The following is a 20296-nucleotide window of genomic DNA, read 5'->3' on the forward strand; positions in this document are numbered from 1 at the left end:
CATCTTCACAAGTTATTTTGATGTTGTTCTGGGATTGATTTGTACTTTTCACACTAAAGTACGTTCATCTCTAGGAGACAGAATGTGTCTCCTTCCTGAGCGGTATGACGGCTGCATGATCCCAATGGTGTTTATACTTCCGTAGTATTGTTTGTACAGACGAATGTGGTACCTTCAGGCGTTTGGAAATTGCTCCCAAGGATTGTGGAGGTCTACAATCGCTCCCTAGGTACCAGCGAGGTCTACAATTATTTTTCTGATGTCTTGGCTGATTTCTTTAGATTTTCCCATGATGTCAAGCAAAGAGGGACTGAGTTTGACCCAATTGACTCAAATTATGTCAATTAGCCTATCAGAAGCTTCTAAAGCCATGACATAATTTTCTGGAATTTTCAAAGCTGTTTAAAGGCACAGCCAACTTAGTGTATGTAAACTTCTGACCCACTGGAATTGTGATACAGTGAATTATAAGCGAAATTATCTGTCTGTAAACAATTGTTGGAACAATTACTTGTGTCATGCACAAAGTAGATGTCCTAACCGACTTGCCAAAACTATAGTTTGTTAACCTGTTGGGGCTAGGAGGCAGTATTTTCACGGCCGGATAAAAAAAAACGTGTCCGATTTAAACTGGTTACTACTCTTGCCCAGAAAATGTAATATGCATATAATTAGTAGATTTGGATAGAAAACACTCTAAAGTTTCTAAAACTGTTTGAATGGTGTCTGTGAATATAACAGAACTCATATGGCAGGCTAAAACCTGAGAAGATTCCATACAGGAAGTGCCCTGTCTGACAATTTGTTGTCCTTCTGTTGCATCTCTATCGAAAATACAGCATCTGTGCTGTAATGTAACACTTTCTAAGGCTTCCTTTGGCTCTCTAAAGCCTTTATAAAGTGGAATGGGGTGTCTGCTGTCTCTGGGCAAAGTACAGCAGCAGAGTTTGTAAGTGGTCAGCCTGGGGACAGTGAGACTGAGATGCGCATTCACGAGACTTCTCCATTTGTTTTCTTTCAGCCTTTGAATGAATACAACGTTGCCCGGTTAGAATATTATCGCTATTTTACGAGAAAAATAGCATAAAAATTGATTTTAAACAGCGTTTGACATGCTTCTAAGGACGATAATGGAATATTTTGACATTTTTTTGTCACGAAATGCGCTCGCGCGTTACCCTTCGGATAGTGACCTGAACGCATGAACAAAACGGAGGTATTTGGATATAACTATGGATTATTTGGAACCAAAACAACATTTGTTGTTGAAGTAGAAGTCCTGGGAGTGCATTCTGACGAAGAACAGCAAAGGCAATCCAATTTTTCTAATAGTAATTCTGAGTTTAGTGAGCCCCAAACAGCTAGCCTGTGATGGCCGAGCTATGTACTCAGAATATTGCAAAATGTGCTTTCGCCGAAAAGCTATTTTAAAATCTGACATAGCGTTTGCATAAAGGAGTTCTGTATCTATAATTCTTAAAATAATTGTTATGTATTTTGTCAACGTTTATCATGAGTAATTTAGTAAATTCACCGGAAGTTTGCTAGTTCTGAACATCACATGCTAATGTAAAAAGCTGTTTTTGATATAAATATGAACTTGATTGAACAAAACATGCATGTATTGTATAACATAATGTCCTAGGAGTGTCATCTGATGAAGATCAAAGGTTAGTGCTGCATTTAGCTGTGGTTTTGGTTTTTGTGACATATATGCTTGCTTTGAAAATGGCTGTGTGATTATTTTTGGCAGGGTACTCTCCTGACAATCTAATGTTTTGCTTTCGCTGTAAAGCCTTTTTGAAATCGGACAATGTGGTTAGATTAACGAGAGTCTTGTCTTTAAAATGGTGTAAAATAGTCATATGTTTGAGAAATTGAAGTTATAGCATTTGAGGTATTTGTATTTCGCGCCACGCGATTCCACTGGCTGTTGACTAGGGTGGGACGCAAACATCCCACCTAGCCCATAGAAGTTAACAAGAAATTTGTGGAGTGGTTGAAAAACAAGTTTTAATGACTCCAACCTAAGTGTATGTAAACTTCCGACTTCAACTGTAGTTTCTCCAGCCAATGCTAACTAGCTTTAGCGCAATAACTGGATATCTACAGGAAAGTAATTGCGCTAACACTAGCAAACTCCAAACTGCACGCAAAAACAAAAAAATTGTATCCACAAGTTCATCTGACTCTGTAGATAGATTGACTAATTAACAACATCCTGAAACTATCCCCTTAATACAGTCACTTCTAGACATAAGTTTTTGTTAATTAAGTGATGAAATGTGCTAAACCACCAGGGTTAATAGGGGAATTAGCTTAAGTTGCTGTGAAGAGAGCAAACAGGGGGAAAAAAACTATGCAGGCTTCCCATGGCTAAATCAATTATGGTCTATGTTCAAGTTTAATACACATCTTTAACATGGCAACAAGCAATTAAATGTATCCGCTGGGGGACCACTTAGTTTAAACATTACAGTTCTATTTCAATGCACTCTACTATCTAACTGAGCCGGAGGTACAGTAGAGGAGACGTCTTGGAGCAATGTGGGGTTTTCCGTTGCATAAAGGTAAGGTGCAACTTGAAGAATTCCTGACAAATGTGGTCCAATTATTTTCTTGACATTCAATCTACTTGAAATGGGGAAGCCTCTGTGTCTCTACCTTCTTATACACCCAGATAAGAGCTATTCTAGCTTTTTAGAAGCTTGCCTTTGGTTAGCAGAGAAAACCGTCCAATCACGATTCCAACTGGCCAAACTGAATAACACACTGGTGAGAGCTGAGTTCACGCCAGAGCCCTAGTGGGGCCTCGCTGTCACACACTGGTGAGTGCTGAGTTCACGCCAGCGCCCTAGTGGGGCCTCACTGTCACACACTGGTGAGTGCTGAGTTCACGCCAGAGCCCTAGTGGGGCCTCGCTGTCACACACTGGTGAGAGCTGAGTTCACACCAGAGCCCTAGTGGGGCCTCGCTGTCACACTCTGGTGAGTGCTGAGTTCACGCCAAAGCCCTAGTGGGGCCTCGCTGTCACACACTGGTGAGAGCTGAGTTCACGCCAGAGCCCTAGTGGGGCCTCGCTGTCACACACTGGTGAGTGCTGAGTTCACACCAGAGCCCTAGTGGGGCCTCGCTGTCACACACTGTTGAGAGCTGAGTTCACGCCAGAGCCCTAGTGGGGCCTCGCTGTCACACACAGAACAAACAGACTGGAACATGGAGAGATGCTTTCTGTCTAACAGACCATCTCACATGACCACACACACACACACAGGCACAGGCACAGTATGAGCATCTACACGGGCAGACACTCATGGTCCCCCCATCCACTCTCGTTCACGATCCCAAAAAGATAGGCAAATCCCATAAAGCAGTGAAAAGGGGTGTTTCCTTCCCCATACGTGTCCGTGCCCAAAATAGCTCATGGAACATTTTTTTTTTTACTTCCTGAAAATGCCAGGTTGATGACGTTGGGGCGACCGACTGGGAGAGATCAGGAAGGCAATATGTCACAGTTCAAACACCTAGAGATTCTTATCAGACTCCCACTGCCTCAGCTCTAGAGGGCCATTTACAGCCACTATTCTGGACTGTGGGTGGACAAAACATCAAGTCTCATCTTCTAGTTTTCCATCTCAATCTATTTCTACATTAGAGGAAACATCTCACACCCCACTGAGCTAGCTCCTAGCTCAAATATAAATATAGAAATATTCCCTCTGTACAGGCAGGCTATTAAACTTTTACTGGACCCAGGCTTGTCCTCCCTATGAAGAGCACATGGAAAGAACACGGCAGGCACACATTTCCACCACCCAGAATCTCTCTCACACACACACACACAGACACACTCACATTACCAAACATATAGAAATGCATTATGGAACTCACAGACAAATACACACATGCGCAGTGCACACATTTCAGTCCTGGAGAGAGGACCATTTAAAACCCAGGCCTCCGCAGTGCAACAATGGCACAGGCCCTGTAATTAAAACCTGCTGCGTCCTCTGGCCTCATTTATTGTCCAATAAAGGGGGAGACATTGCAGCGCAGCCACACAGCCTGGCCCCTGTACCCTGGCAGAGAGGGCCCCTAAAGCCATTACACACACTCTCTTGTGCGACTGTGTGTGAGACAGTGTGTGTGTGTGTGTGTGTGTGTGTGTGTGTGTGTGTGTGTGTGTGTGTGTGTGTGTGTGTGTGTGAGAGAGTATGTGTGGCGCGCGTGAGACAGTGTGTGTTGAGCGTGACCGTGTGCCTATGCGTGTCCCCATTGGTCCGTGGGAATAAAGTGAAGTGAGGCCTTGTGAGACTACGTGAGACAGACTAGACTGTACAGTATCTGCCATGTCAAACTAAAGCCATGGGACTGTTGTTTCAGGAGTTCTAACCATCTTTAAAAATGAGTGACAAGCAACTCCACTGATTCAGAATAGATTTTGAGTAAATAGCAGCAAAGCAACAACACTTGAACTTCTTTCAAAGTTCTAGGTTCACAGCTTGGAAATCAAACCAAACTATGGGTCGGTGTGGAGAGTGGAGAATACATCCCGTCTTGTTTTGATTCAGAGTGATGTGTGTGTGTGTGTGTGTGTGTGTGTGTGTGTGTGTGTGTGTGTGTGTGTGTGTGTGTGCGCGTGTGTGTGTCCGCACAATCCCCTTAAGCAAAGCAGCCAACTGCAGTCCTCAAACTGTTCAAATCAATTCAACAGACAAGCAACAGCTGTCTGTAGGGCCCCTCAATCATTCTGCAGAGAAAACCACCACACTAATCATCACCAAGTCTTCCATTGGGTCACATCAATTTTTGGTTTATTTCTCAGAAACAAATATGTACAGAAACTTGCCACAAAGCCTACATCACATTCATTTGGGTGAAAAGGCTTTAGGTCTTTCGAAAGAGAGACTTTTTATTCTAGAAATGTCCATCAATTGCACCCTACACATTTGTATCCATGTCCTTCAAAATAAAATAAAAACCCTTTTCCTGAAGCAGCCAATTGAGCATTTATTTTGTCCAATTGTCAGGAGAACCAATTAATGTAACACTTTACCGGTGCTTCTGCACAACATGTCAACACAATTGAGCCATTTTAGCAGGTGCTCTCATCCAGAGGGACTTCCAGTAGTGAGTACATACATTTACCTACTGGTCCCCTGTGGGAATCCAACCCACAACCCTGGCAAGCGCCATGCTCTACCAACTGAGCCACACAGAATGTTGTGGAGGAAGATAAGAAATTAATAGAAATAAGGAAGTGTGTACTGTCGTGTCTTTGGGCACCATTAACTGAAGACATGTTTATCAAAATAACTCCCTGTAATTATTATCACGCGATTAAACTGATTAATTGTTTAACTGTAATTAACTAGGAGATCGGGGCACCAAGGAAAATATTCAGATTACAAAGTTATAATTTTCCTAATATAACTTTCCTATATTATAACATTATATATTAAATTATATTATAGTATAGTATAGGCCGATTATCTTCTGGTTTAAATGGTGTATTTTACCTCGCGTCCAGTCTCATTCCAAACGTCGTAAATTGTTGTTATCTGCACGAACCCAGCCTTTACTAAATCCTCCATACATCAACTGTCTTAAAATCATTTATTTACTAAACTAAGTAATTCACATAAAGCATACAAACAGTAATTATCGTCACAAAGAATTGGTAGAGTAATGTGCCCTAGTGGGCTAAACCGGCATGGCTGGTGTCTTGTTAAACAAAGGGTCATAAATGGTCAGCTGAGGAGGCACACAGAGTTCATTAATAGTAACAATTGATATGCTAAGCCTTTGCACATGAACGCTCACTCATTCGGGAACAATTGCAATCAATATATATTTACGCTCAGTGTGTGTCGGGATCCTTGTTGGAGAGTTTTTTGACCTCGTTCTCTCTTTCTCGGTTAGAATGGATCTTTCAAAGCGACATTCATTAATGTCGTTATAGAATGGATGTTTCGTCGGTCTTCGCGTTCGATGATATCGAGTTCTTAGCTGCAGACTAATAATTAATATCAAAGACTTGTTCTTATTCTGTCGGTATCGGTAGTCTAAAAGTTAACTTTCAGTAGAGGAATTGGATGGTCAAACCTATTGGCCAACTCGCAATGGAGTGGAGGTCTGATGAAAGAAAATCAGGGTGGGGGTTTTATACGTGAACATAGAACAGGCTTGTCACATAACGCCTGGTCCTGTCTGTGTCCCTGGGGGCGTGCCGATGACTGATAGAATGTATTTCTGTTCAAAGCTTATATCACATTAACATCAGTACATAGCATCTCAACGTATTCCAAATAGCTTTATCCTTATTAATACATTTTATACAACCATATAGATGCAAGTCCCATAGCTGAGGCTATTATATAAACCTTAGTATGGTAATATGGTACTATTGTCTCCAATGGGTATCACAAAATTGTACCAAGCGGACCAGTTCGTAGCTGGATTCTTCACCGATCTTTTATACCTTCTCCAGAACATAAATGTCGTTCGGTTCTCCAATTCTGTGAGTTGGAAGAATTTCCTTTGTCCCTCTATGAAACTCCTCTCTGTCTCAACTGTGGCCTGTTAGGCAGGACATTTCCTTTGGAATTTACGACCGTTTTCACAGGGCCTGGGTAGGGAGAGGTAGGTAGGGGGGTCAACTGTGCTCCCTGTTCCCAGAGAGAAGGCAACGTCATGACAGCACCCATTATATTTCTGTAACACTTTGGGAACGATAAATACAGGGGATATGAGATTAACACCTCCTAGTCACAACACAGAGAGAGGAGAGAACAGGAGAAGAAAATAAACAGGGGGGTTGTTTTCACTCTGACCCCTGTTTTTTCAAATTATCTACAGTCCGCGGTCCAACTACCTCTGTAAGCTACTTACTATCTACATTGTAGTGCAACGGGCTATTCTGATGGGTGGTTTTGATACAATGCTACATGGAATGCACACTTAATGGTATGGTGTCTATCTACAGTAGATTGATGATACCATATCAAGAGCAGCCCAATCGTGTGTGTCCTGGGGAAAGTTTAACTCTGGGTGTTCTGGTGCTAAATTATATAGATATCGTAGGTGGCTATTCAAATTTGACACTCAAAAGACCCATTTGGATCAAAACCATTTGCTAACTGATAACGGTATGAGAAAGATCGTTTAAGTGTGTGAAACACACTATCAGATGAGACTTTTTCCAGGCCAGTACCCCATGAAAAGTGATGTGTGTTTGACTTCATCAGTGCAGTACCTTGTACAGTGAGCTCTGCCTTGGCCTCGATAGTGTTGTTAGTGTTGTCTGCCATACAGCTGTAGACGCCTGCATCCTCCTCAGTCAGGTTGTAGATCAACAGACTGCCTCCTCCCACCAACTCCAACTTCCCCTCACTGCCAGACAAAAGAACAGAGAGGTGGGAAAATTAGAATTCACTTGTAGATTTCAGAAGGTAAATCGGCAGAGATTTGACAACTGTTTCAGCTAGCGCCTTCCTCAGACTGAGTGAGGAACGGCTGAGCAGCATGATTATCGTTCACGAGCTGGCGTCCTCGTTTCACGTGTGATTCACAAGTTGCCACAATATATTACAGCTCTCTATGTGAGTCCTCTGCTTTTCATGCCATCATAATACAGGGCCTTCACAAAGCAGTCACACTCCTTGACTTATTCCACATTTTATCGTTTTACAGCCTGAATTCAAAATAGATTAAATACTCATCTACACCCAATACCCCATAATGACTAAGTGAAAACATGTTTAGACATTTTTGCACATTTATTGAAAATGAAAAATCTAAATTTACATAAATATTCACACCCCTGAATCAATACTTTGTAGAATCACCTTCGGCAGCGATTACAGCTGAGAGTCTTTTTGGATAAGTCTCTAAGAGCTTTCCACACCTGGATTGTGCAACATTAGCCCATTATTCTTTTAAAAAATTCTTCAAGCTCTGTCAAGTTGATTGTTGATCTTTGCTAGACAGCCATTTTCAAGTCTTGCCATAGATTTTAAAGCCGATTGAAGTTAAAACTGTAACTAGACCACTCATGAACATTCAATGCTGTCTTGGTAAGCAACTTGTGTAAATTTGACCTTGTGTAAAAATAAAAAAAAGCGGACAAATTCACCTTTCAGCAGGACGATAACCTAAAACACATCTACCAATTGGTGCCCTTCTCTGCGAGGCAATGAAAAACCTCCCTAGACTTTGTGGTTGAATATGTGCTGGAAATTCACTACTCAATTGAGGGACCTAACAGATGGTTGTATGTGTGATGTACAGAGATGGGGTAGTCATTCAAAAATCATGTTAACCCCTATTATTGAACACTGAATGAGTCCAATATATTATCTGATTTGTTCAGCACATTTTTATTCCTGAACGTTTTTAGGTTTGCCATAACAAAGTGGTAGAATACTTTTTGGATCGAGACGTTTCAGCTTTGAATAAAATATCTACAAACAAAATTCCACTTTCACATTATGGGGAATTGTGTGTGAATACTTTCTGAAGGCACTGTAGATGCATGATTACTGGAGTTATCTTGTGTTCAGCTAAAATGTGTGATTGTAATTCAAAAGCATGAACGGTGACATGCCCACTATAATACTGTTGATGACCCAGCACCAAGACATTCACACTAAGATCGTAACAGAGAACCTAATCTCATTGGCTCTCCGACAACTGAATGGTATGAAGAACCCAATACTAGGTGGAAGAACCCAATACTAGGTGGAAGCATCAATGAATTTCCTCAGGCCTGGGAGATTTGGTTACATGTGCATCCAAAAGAACCCCTTTTCCCAACCTAAAGCAGCATCTCATCTTCCAACAAACCCAGTGACCTCCATCTTAAAGAGCTTGACCTTTGAACTGCTCAATATTCCAGGAGGGTAGCAGGCCTCCGACAACAGTGTTGATTTAACTTGTGATGCAGAGGAAGAGATCAATAGGTTATGAAGGAGAGCACTGGTGAGATTGTGTGTGTGTGTGTGTGTGTGTGTGTGTGTGTGTGTGTGTGTGTGTGTGTGTGTGTGTGTGTGTGTGTGTGTGTGTGTGAGAGAGAGAGGTACAGTAGGAAGAGAGAGGTACAGTAGGGAGAGAGAGATAGTAGAGAAAATAGCCCTTGGCGGTACCAGGAAACAGAGGGGAGGCAGAGATCGCAGAAATGCACACTGCAGAACCCACCGTCTGCCGGCCATCGATTTGGTTTTAAACTCCTGACTAGCTGGGATTTCCACCGCAGCGTGCACCCTTCCTGCGCTCTTTTTCACTCCCTCTCCCTCCCCATCACTTTGCCCTGCCTGGAATGGCTGCTTACAGCACCCTGGGCCACCTGATTGGCTGCTTACAGCACCCTGGGCCATCTGCTGTGTAACAGAGCTGTTTGTTGGACTGGGCCTCTACCTGCTGTCTGGATGACATCACACTGCTGACTGAGGGAAAGATGTGGCTTGTTCAGAGCATAATTCCAATGATCTTCACACCGCCTGGATTGACTATGGATAGACTGTTGGTGAGGCCAAAGGCATGATTGAACCCATTCATATATGTTGATAAGATTAGTGGAACTGCCCCAGCGGAAAGTTTTGAATGAACACTTGTGAAATAACAACACACACTGCAGTAAGTGAATATTATGTTGGTCCCAGTGTGACAACAGCCTCTTGTTTAGCGTGTGAGTGCTATTCACTGAGACGTTCCCAGAGATGAATGGCTGGTTGGTTGGCTGGTGGTGCAGTCGACTGCCCTATGGTGCGCAACCAACTGGGCAGTGTAGCCTATAGGACGGGAGTTCCACACAGCAGTCCAGACCCAACCACAGATTGTATAAGAGAGGGAAACACGAGCTGCAGTCAGGGCCTCCGACACCTCCCACCTCTTCATGGAAAAACAGACAGAACATCATAACAGTAACTCATAAAGGACAATTTTGTCTTTTCCCCAGGTCCTGAGACCGCTTTATGAAACAGCCCACAAATACCTTGCTCTAGCTGGCTTCTCTTACAACAGTGGCTTCTCTCCCTTCTTCTCAGGGCCGCCAAAATGTTGTTCATGTTCTTTTAGTAGGTGTAGGAGTTGGGGCCATTCAAAAGACACAGTGTGGAATTGAACAGATCAATAGGACTCCTTTAGTCCTTTTAGAACAGTCGCTGGGCTCCATTGAAGGCCTTCGCTCCACCAGGGCGTCTACTCTCAGTGACAGTGGCATTGTGGCACAGTGAGGTGCAGGTATTGAAGACGTCAATACCTTTTCACTACATCCAGAAGGCTACGTAGGAAAGCCACAGTCTCTCTACGTTTCATAAGAATGAGATCTTAAAATTACTACAGTTTAAGACGTCACCACTCTCAGCTTTCAGTCAATGAGGAAAGATTTTAAGTCAATTGAAAGGGTTGAATCAGTAACGTGGGAGGCAATATGGCCTAGCTCCATTGTCGTGGCTAATTCCTCCCTATGCTGTATTCAAATCCGAGCCGGAGCGGTTGTGACCGTGAGATATGCCACATCCCCGTGGTAACAGGGACTCTTCAGTGGAAGAGGCAGGAGCCTGGGCTTAATTAAAAATGCATTACACAGTCCTCACCTACAAAGGGCTTTTTAATTAGCTCCAAATTTACACTGTCACTTAGCATCCGTTCGACGCCGCCACGAGGACGCCAGACACGCTATCGGAGAACGGTATTGAGTGCTAGGTGAGATGTCGCAGGCACCGGTTGATATGGCGCTAATTGGGCTTGCGCTTTGTGTTAGCTAATGCAAGCTAGAGATATGGTACTATTGTCATTTTCACCTGGCAGAGAGTGAGGTGAAAATTCACCATTTTCACCTGGCACTTCTAAGCACGTTGATGTACAGATGAAGCATGTCTGGCTGCAAGGATGTACAGCTGGGTCGTCAGGTGGCTACATAACATATAGATGTACAGCTGGGTCGTCAGGTGGCTACATAACATATAGATGTACAGCTGGGTCGTCAGGTGGCTACATAACATATAGATGTACAGCTGGGTCGTCAGGTGGCTACATAACATATGGATGTACAGCTGGGTCGTCAGGTGGCTACATAACATATAGATGTACAGCTGGGTCGTCAGGTGGCTACATAACATATGGATGTACAGCTGGGTCGTCAGGTGGCTACATAACATATGGATGTTAGGGGGAGTGATGAGCTCTACAGCAGAGTCTCTCACAACTCAATCGCTGGTTGAAAACTGTTTTCTGCCCCTCCCAAAAGATAGAATTTGTAGATAATTGGCCCTCTTTCTGGGACTCACCCACAAACAGGACCAAGCCTGGCCTGTTGAGGAGTGACGGACTCCATCCTAGCTGGAGGGGTGCTCTCATCTTATCTACGAACATAGACAGGGCTCTAACTCCTCTAGCTCCACAATTAAATAGGGTGCAGGCCAGGCAGCAGGCTGTTAGCCAGCCTGCCAGCTTAGTGGAGTCTGCCACTAGCACAGTCAGCGTAGTCAGCTCAGCTTTCCCCATTGAGACCGTGTCTGTGCCTCGATCTAGGTTGGGCAAAATTAAAAATGGCGGTGTTCGCTTTAACAATCTCACTAGTATAAAGACCTCCTCCATTCCTGCCATTATTGAAAGAGATTGTGATACCTCACATCACAAAATTGGGTTACTTAATGTTAGATCCCTCACTTCCAAGGCAGTTATAGTCAATGAACTAATCACTGATAATAATCTTGATGTGATTGGCCTGACTGAAACATGGCTTAAGCCTGATGAATTTACTGTGTTAAATGAGGCCTCACCCCCTGCTTACACTAGTGACCATACCCCCCGTGCATCCGGCAAAGGCGGAGGTGTTGCTAACATTTACGATAGCAAATTTCAATTTACAAAAAAAAAAAAAAATGCCGTTTTCGTCTTTTGAGCTTCTAGTCATGAAATCTATGCAGCCTACTCACTCACTTTTTATAGCTACTGTTTACAGGCCTCCTGGGACATATGCAGTGTTCCTCACCGAGTTCCCTGAATTCCTATCGGATCTTGTAGTCATAGCAGATAATATTCAAATTTTTGGTGACTTTAACATTCACATGGAAAACTCCACAGACCCACTCCAAAAGGCTTTCGGAGCCATCATCGACTCAGTGGGTTTTGTCCAACATGTCTCTGGACCTACTCACTGCCACAGTCATACTCTGGACCTAGTTTTGTCCCATGGAATAAATGTTGTGGATCTTAATGTTTTTCCTCATAATCCTGGACTATCGGACCACCATTTTATTACGTTTGCAATTGCAACAAATAATCTGCTCAGACCCCAACCAAGGAGCATTAAAAGTCGTGCTATAAATTCTCAGACAACCCAAAGATTCCTTGATGCCCTTCCAGACTGCCTCTGCCTACCCAAGGACGTCAGAGGACAAAAATCAGTTAACCACCTAACCGAGGAACTCAATTTAACCTTGCGCAATACCCTAGATGCAGTTGCACCCCTAAAAACTAAAAACATCTGTCATAAGAAACTAGCTCCCTGGTATACAGAAAATACACGAGCTCTGAAGCAAGCTTCCAGAAAATTGGAACGGGAATGGCGCCACACCAAACTGGAAGTCTTCCGACTAGCTTGGAAAGACAGTACCGTGCAGTATCGAAGAGCCCTCACTGCTGCTCGATCATCCTATTTTTCCAACTTAATTGAGGAAAATAAGAACAATCCGAAATTTCTTTCTGATACTGTCGCAAAGCTAACTAAAAAGCAGCCTTCGCAAATGGAGGATGGCTTTCACTTCAGCAGTAATAAATTTATGAACTTCTTTGAGGAAAAGATCATGATCATTAGAAAGCAAATTACAGACTCCTCTTTAAATCTGGGTATTCCTCCAAAGCTCCATTGTCCTGAGTCTACACAACTCTGCCAGGACCTAGGATCAAGGGAGATACTAAAGTGTTTTAGTACTATATCTCTTGACACAATGATGAAAATAATCATGGCCTCCAAACCCTCAAGCTGCATACTGGACCCTATTCCAACTAAACTACTGAAAGAGCTGCTTCCTGTGCTTGGCCCTCCTATGTTGAACATAATAAACGGCTCTCTATCCACCGGATGTGTACCAAGCTCACTAAAAGTGGCAGTAATAAAGCCTCTCTTGAAAAAGCCTAATCTTGATCCAGAAATTATAAAAAACTATCGGCCTATATCGAATCTTCCATTCCTCTCAAATTTGAGAAAAAGCTGTTGCACAGCAACTCACTGCCTTCCTGAAGACAAACAATGTATACGAAACGCTTCAGTCTGGTTTTAGACCCCATCATAGCACTGAGACTGCACTTGTGAAGGTGGTAAATGACCTTTTAATGACGTCAGACCGAGGCTCTGCATCTGTCCTCGTGCTCCTAGAGCTTAGTGCCGCTTTTGATACCATCGATCACCACATTCTTTTGGAGAGATTGGAAACCCAAATTGGTCTACATGGACAAGTTCTGGCCTGGTTTAGATCTTATCTGTCGGAAAGATATCAGTTTGTCTCTGTGAATGGTTTGTCCTCTGACAAATCAATTGTAAATTTCGGTGTTCCTCAAAGTTCCGTTTTAGGACCACTATTGTTTTCACTATATATTTTACCTCTTGGGGATGTCATTCGAAAACATAATGTTAAATTTCACTGCTATGCGGACGACACACAGCTGTACATTTCAATGAAACATGGTGAAGCCCCAAAATTGCCCTCGTTAGAAGCCTGTGTTTCAGACATAAAGAAGTGGATGGCTGCAAACTTTCTACTTTTAAACTCGGACAAAACAGAGATGCTTGTTCTAGGTCCCAAGAAACAAAGAGATCTTCTGTTGAATCTGACAATTAATCTGGATGGTTGTACAGTCGTCTCAAATAAAACTGTGAAGGACCTCGGCGTTACTCTGGACCCTGATCTCTCTTTTGAAGAACATATCAAGACTGTTTCAAGGACAGCTTTTTTCCATCTACGTAACATTGCAAAAATCAGAAACTTTGTCCAAAAATGACGCAGAAAAATGAATCCATGCTTTTGTTACTTCTAGGCTGGACTACTGCAATGCTCTACTTTCCGGCTACCCGGATAAAGCACTAAATAAACTTCAGTTAGTGCTAAATACGGCTGCTTGAATCCTGACTAGAACCAAAAAATTTGATCATATTACTCCAGTGCTAGCCTCCCTACACTGGCTTCCTGTTAAGGCAAGGGCTGATTTCAAGGTTTTACTGCTAACCTACAAAGCATTACATGGGCTTGCTCCTACCTATCTTTCCGATTTGGTCCTGCCGTACATACCTACACGTACGCTACGGTCACAAGACGCAGGCCTCCTAATTGTCCCTAGAATTTCTAAGCAAACGGCTGGAGGTAGGGCTTTCTCCTATAGAGCTCCATTTTTATGGAATGGTCTGCCTACCAATGTGAGAGACGCAGACTCAGTCTCAACCTTTAAGTCTTTACTGAAGACTTATCTCTTCAGTAGGTCCTATGATTAAGTATAGTCTGGCCCAGGAGTGTGAAGGTGAACGGAAAAGCTGGAGCAACGAACCGCCCTTGCTGTCTCTGCCTTGCCGGTTCCCCTCTTTCCACTGGGATTCTCTGCCTCTAACCCTTTTACAGGGGCTGAGTCACTGGCTTACTGGTGTTCTTCCATGCCGTCCATGGGAGGGGTGCGTCACTTGAGTGGGTTGAGTCACTGACGTGGTCTTCCTGTCTGGGTTGGTGCCCCCCGCCCTTGGGTTGTGCCATGGCGGAGATCGTTGTGGGCTATACTCGGCCTTGTCTTAGGACGGTAAGTTGGTGGTTGGAGACATCCCTCTAGTGGTGTGGGGGCTGTGCTTTGGCAAAGTGGGTGGGGTTATATCCTGCCTGTTTGGCCCTGTCCGGGGGTATCATCGGATGGGGCCACAGTGTCTTCTGATCCCTCCTGTCTCAGCCTCCAGTATTTATGCTGCAGTAGTTTATGTGTCGGGGGGCTAGGGTCAGTCTGTTACATCTGGAGTATTTCTCTTGTCTTATCCGGTGTCCTGTGTGAATTTAAATATGCTCTCTCTAATTCTCTCTTTCTCTCTTTCTGTCTTTCTCTCGGAGGACCTGAGCCCTAGGACCATGCCTCAGGACTACCTGGTATGATGACTCCTTGCTGTCCCCAGTCCACCTGGCCGTGCTGCTGCTCCAGTTTCAACTGTTCTGCCTGCGGCTATGGAACCCTGACCTGTTCACCGGACGTGCTTGTTGCACCCTCGACAACTACTATGATTATTATTATTTGACCATGCTGGTCATTTATGAACATTTTAACATCTTGACCATGTTCTGTTATAATATCCACCCTGCACAGCCAGAAGAGGACTGGCCACCCCTCATAGCCTGGTTCCTCTCTAGGTTTCTTCCTAGGTTTTTGGCCTTTTCTAGGGAGTTTTTCCTAGGGAGTTTTTCCTAGCCACCGTGCTTCTTTCACATGCTTTGCTTGCTGTTTGGGGTTTTAGGCTGGGTTTCTGTACAGCACTTTGAGATATCAGCTGATGTACGAAGGGCTATATAAAAATAAATTTGATTTGATGTACAGCTGGGTCGTCAGGTGGCTACATAACATATAGATGTACAGCTGGGTCGTCAGGTGGCTACATAACATATGGATGTACAGCTGGGTCGTCATGTGGCTACATAACATATGGATGTACAGCTGGGTCGTCAGGTGGCTACATAACATATAGATGTACAGCTGGGTCGTCAGGTGGCTACATAACATATGGATGTACATCTGGGTCGTCAGATGGCTACATAACATATGGATGTAGAGCTGGGTCGTCAGGTGGCTACATAACATATGGATGTACAGCTGGGTCGTCAGATGGCTACATAACATATGGATGTAGAGCTGGGTCGTCAGGTGGCTACATAACATATGGATGTACAGCTGGGTCGTCAGGTGGCTACATAACATATAGATGTACAGCTGGGTCGTCAGGTGGCTACATAACATATGGATGTAGAGCTGGGTCGTCAGGTGGCTACATAACATATGGATGTACAGCTGGGTCGTCAGGTGGCTACATAACATATGGATGTACAGCTGGGTCGTCAGGTGGCTACATAACATATAGATGTACAGCTGGGTCGTCAGGTGGCTACATAACATATGGATGTACAGCTGGGTCGTCAGGTGGCTACATAACATATGGATGTACAGCTGGGTCGTCAGGTGGCTACATAACATATGGATGTACAGCTGGGTCGTCAGGTGGCTACATAACATATAGATGTACAGCTGGGTCGTCAGGTGGCTACATAACATATGGATGTACAGCTGGGTCGTCAGGTGGCTACATAACATGGATGTACAGCTGGGTCGTCAGGTGGCTACATAACATGGATGTACAGCTGGGTCGTCAGGTGGATACATAACATATGGATGTACAGCTGGGTCGTCATGTGGATACATAACATATGGATGTACAGCTGGGTCGTCAGGTGGCTACATAACATATGGATGTACAGCTGGGTCGTCAGGTGGCTACATAACATATGGATGTACAGCTGGGTCGTCATGTGGCTACATAACATATGGATGTAGAGCTGGGTCGTCAGGTGGCTACATAACATATGGATGTACAGCTGGGTCGTCATGTGGCTACATAACATATGGATGTAGAGCTGGGTCGTCAGGTGGCTACATAACATATGGATGTACAGCTGGGTCGTCATGTGGCTACATAACATATAGATGTACAGCTGGGTCGTCAGGTGGCTACATAACATATGGATGTAGAGCTGGGTCGTCAGGTAGCTACATAACATATAGATGTACAGCTGGGTCATCAGATGGTGAGGATTTGAGTAGACTGAGCAGAGGAGCTTAGGCCAACAACCAAGTAAGCCACTCCCCGAAGGCAAGAGACTTTCACCCACACTGTAGCGGAATATTCTTTTTTTACCCCCCAATTTCTTGGTATTCAACTGGTAGTTACACAGTCTTGTCTCATCGCTGCAACTCCTGTACGGACTCGGGAGAGGCGACGGTTGAGAGCCATGCGTCCTCCGAAACAACCCAGCCAAGCCGTACTGTTCTTGACACAATGCCCACTTAACCCGGAAGCCAGCCATACCAACATGTCAGAGGAAACACTGTACACCTGGCGACCGTGTCAGCATGCACTGCGCCCGGCCCGCCACAGGAGTCTCTTGTGCGCGATGGGACAAGGACATCCCTGCCAGCCAAACCCCCCCCCCCCACCCGGACGACGCTGGGCCAATAGGGCGCCGCCCCATGGGTCTTCATGGGAAAGGAACCTAGGACTATAGCCAAGGTTCCAATATCTGTTCTCTTTCCAGGCTCCCAGCGAGCCAAGGTTCCTATATCTGTTCTCTGCCCAGGCTCCCAGCGAGCCCAGGTTCCTATATCTGTTCTCTGTCCAGGCTCCCAGCCAGCCCAGGTTCCTATATCTGTTCTCTGTCCAGGCTCCCAGCGAGCCCAGGTTCCTATATCTGTTCTCTGTCCAGGCTCCCAGCGAGCCCAGGTTCCTATATCTGTTCTCTGCCCAGGCTCCCAGCGAGCCCAGGTTCCTATATCTGTTCTCTGTCCAGGCTCCCAGCGAGCCCAGGTTCCTATATCTGTTCTCTGTCCAGGCTCCCAGCGAGCCCAGGTTCCTATATCTGTTCTCTGTCCAGGCTCCCAGCGAGCCCAGGTTCCTATATCTGTTCTCTGCCCAGGCTCCCAGCGAGCCAAGGTTCCTATATCTGTTCTCGGTCCAGGCTCCCTGCGAGCCCAGGTTCCTATATCTGTTCTCTGTCCAGGCTCCCAGCGAGCCCAGGTTCCTATATCTGTTCTCTGCCCAGGCTCCCAGCGAGCCCAGGTTCCTATATCTGTTCTCTGCCCAGGCTCCCAGCGAGCCCAGGTTCCTATATCTGTTCTCTGCCCAGGCTCCCAGCGAGCCCAGGATCCTATATCTGTTCTCTGCCCAGGCTCCCAGCGAGCCCAGGATCCTATATCTGTTCTCTGCCCAGGCTCCCAGCGAGCCCAGGTTCCTATATCTGTTCTCTGCCCAGGCTCCCAGCGAGCCCAGGTTCCTATATCTGTTCTCTGCCCAGGCTCCCAGCGAGCCCAGGTTCCTATATCTGTTCTCTGCCCAGGCTCCCAGCGAGCCCAGGTTCCTATATCTGTTCTCTGCCCAGGCTCCCAGCGAGCCCAGGTTCCTATATCTGTTCTCTGCCCAGGCTCCCAGCGAGCCCAGGTTCCTATATCTGTTCTCTGCCCAGGCTCCCAGCGAGCCCAGGTTCCTATATCTGTTCTCTGCCCAGGCTCCCAGCGAGCCCAGGTTCCTATATCTGTTCTCTGCCCAGGCTCCCAGCGAGCCCAGGTTCCTATATCTGTTCTCTGCCCAGGCTCCCAGCGAGCCCAGGTTCCTATATCTGTTCTCTGCCCAGGCTCCCAGCGAGCCCAGGTTCCTATATCTGTTCTCTGCCCAGGCTCCCAGCGAGCCCAGGTTCCTATATCTGTTCTCTGCCCAGGCTCCCAGCGAGCCCAGGTTCCTATATCTGTTCTCTGCCCAGGCTCCCAGCGAGCCCAGGATCCTATATCTGTTCTCTGCCCAGGCTCCCAGCGAGCCCAGGTTCCTATATCTGTTCTCTGTCCAGGCTCCCAGCGAGCCCAGGTTCCTATATCTGTTCTCTGTCCAGGCTCCCAGCGAGCCCAGGTTCCTATATCTGTTCTCTGTCCAGGCTCCCAGCGAGCCCAGGTTCCTATATCTGTTCTCTGTCCAGGCTCCCAGCGAGCCCAGGTTCCTATATCTGTTCTCTGTCCAGGCTCCCAGCGAGCCCAGGTTCCTATATCTGTTCTCTGCCCAGGCTCCCAGCGAGCCCAGGTTCCTATATCTGTTCTCTGCCCAGGCTCCCAGCGAGCCCAGGTTCCTATATCTGTTCTCTGTCCAGGCTCCCAGCGAGCCCAGGATCCTATATCTGTTCTCTGCCCAGGCTCCCAGCCAGCCCAGGTTCCTATATCTGTTCTCTGTCCAGGCTCCCAGCGAGCCCAGGTTCCTATATCTGTTCTCTGCCCAGGCTCCCAGCGAGCCCAGGATCCTATATCTGTTCTCTGTCCAGGCTCCCAGCGAGCCCAGGTTCCTATATCTGTTCTCTGTCCCAGGCTCCCAGCGAGCCCAGGTTCCTATATCTGTTCTCTGTCCAGGCTCCCAGCGAGCCACTGACAATATGAGAGCAACACTTTGAATATGAGTTGAGACTCCAGCTCGGTGCCTCAGCATCTGAAGCTGGGAGAGGTCACACACACGTGCTGAGCTCATCTCTCTCATTTTTGATAGAGCTGTCGCTCTCTAGAAACGGAAGTGGAATATCCGGTGCTGCACTGGGCATTGGTTGGCCGGCCCAGGTCACACTGTCTAAACAGGACCAGAGGGGAATCGTAACAGTCATAACAAAACAATCATTATTAAATGGGCAGGAATGAGTCGTTCACACTCAACTTGTTTTATGTCTCACCCTCTCGCTTTCATATTTTTTTGTGACCAACTTTTTCTTTAGTTTGTCATTTTTCCAGAAGGGGTTTAAAGGTACAGGTATAACATTCAAAATCATGTTCATTCAGATATAGTCATACATTCAGTTAGAATATTTGCATGACATATTTCCTACAATCCTCTACTGATGGGCTGCCACTCGAAAGAAGAAAGTAAAACTAGCAGAGAAATGCAACAAAGACAAACCACTTCAATAGTTTAGTAATGTTCTGTATACAAGGAAAACAAACAAGACTCACCCTCCCCAACTCATTCCACCCAACCTCCTCAGTCCCCATTCACCCGCCCGCATCCTCCCTCCCCACCAGAAAACCATGTTTCCCATCCCTTCCCACCCTGCATAGCCCCCCCCGACCTGAAGAACGCATGCCTAACACCCCCTCCCATCCATCCATCCCCTGAGTCTCACCTTACATTTCCCCAGAGGCAGTAGGGATGACAACACATTATATTGATGGTGTGCGAATTGAACCATATTGCTATCTTGTCTGAGTAATCTAAATGTAAGAATTACATTTGGAGTCAGGGAAAATGTATGGGAGTAAAAAGTACATATTTTCTTTAGGAATGTAGTGAGGGTAAAAGTAAAAGTTGTCAAAAATATAAATTGTAAAGTACAGATACCCCAAAAAACTAATTAAGTAGTACTTCTCCCTCCCGTCCGGTCGCTCGCCTGCCTGCTCGCCTGCCCGCTTGGCTGCGCTGCACGGTGAATGCAAACTATTGTGCAGCAGACCCAGGTGTTAGCACTCAGGGAGAAAGCAAGCT

At 45.5% G+C, this 20296-nt stretch overlaps 1 protein-coding gene across 1 annotated transcript in view; it reads right to left on the reverse strand.

Moving 5' to 3' along the window:
• The window catches only part of LOC106568778 (neogenin-like), a gene marked incomplete at its 5' end in the record, with an annotated part of 185749 nt that overhangs the window by 101732 nt on the left and 63721 nt on the right, over positions 1-20296 (reverse strand). The window contains 1 exon segment of the mRNA XM_045688863.1: positions 7256-7392. Coding sequence (XP_045544819.1) covers positions 7256-7392 — 137 coding nt within the window.

This window comes from Salmo salar, chromosome ssa11 (genome assembly GCF_905237065.1).
Source record: "Salmo salar chromosome ssa11, Ssal_v3.1, whole genome shotgun sequence".
Taxonomy (NCBI): Eukaryota; Metazoa; Chordata; class Actinopteri; order Salmoniformes; family Salmonidae; genus Salmo; species Salmo salar.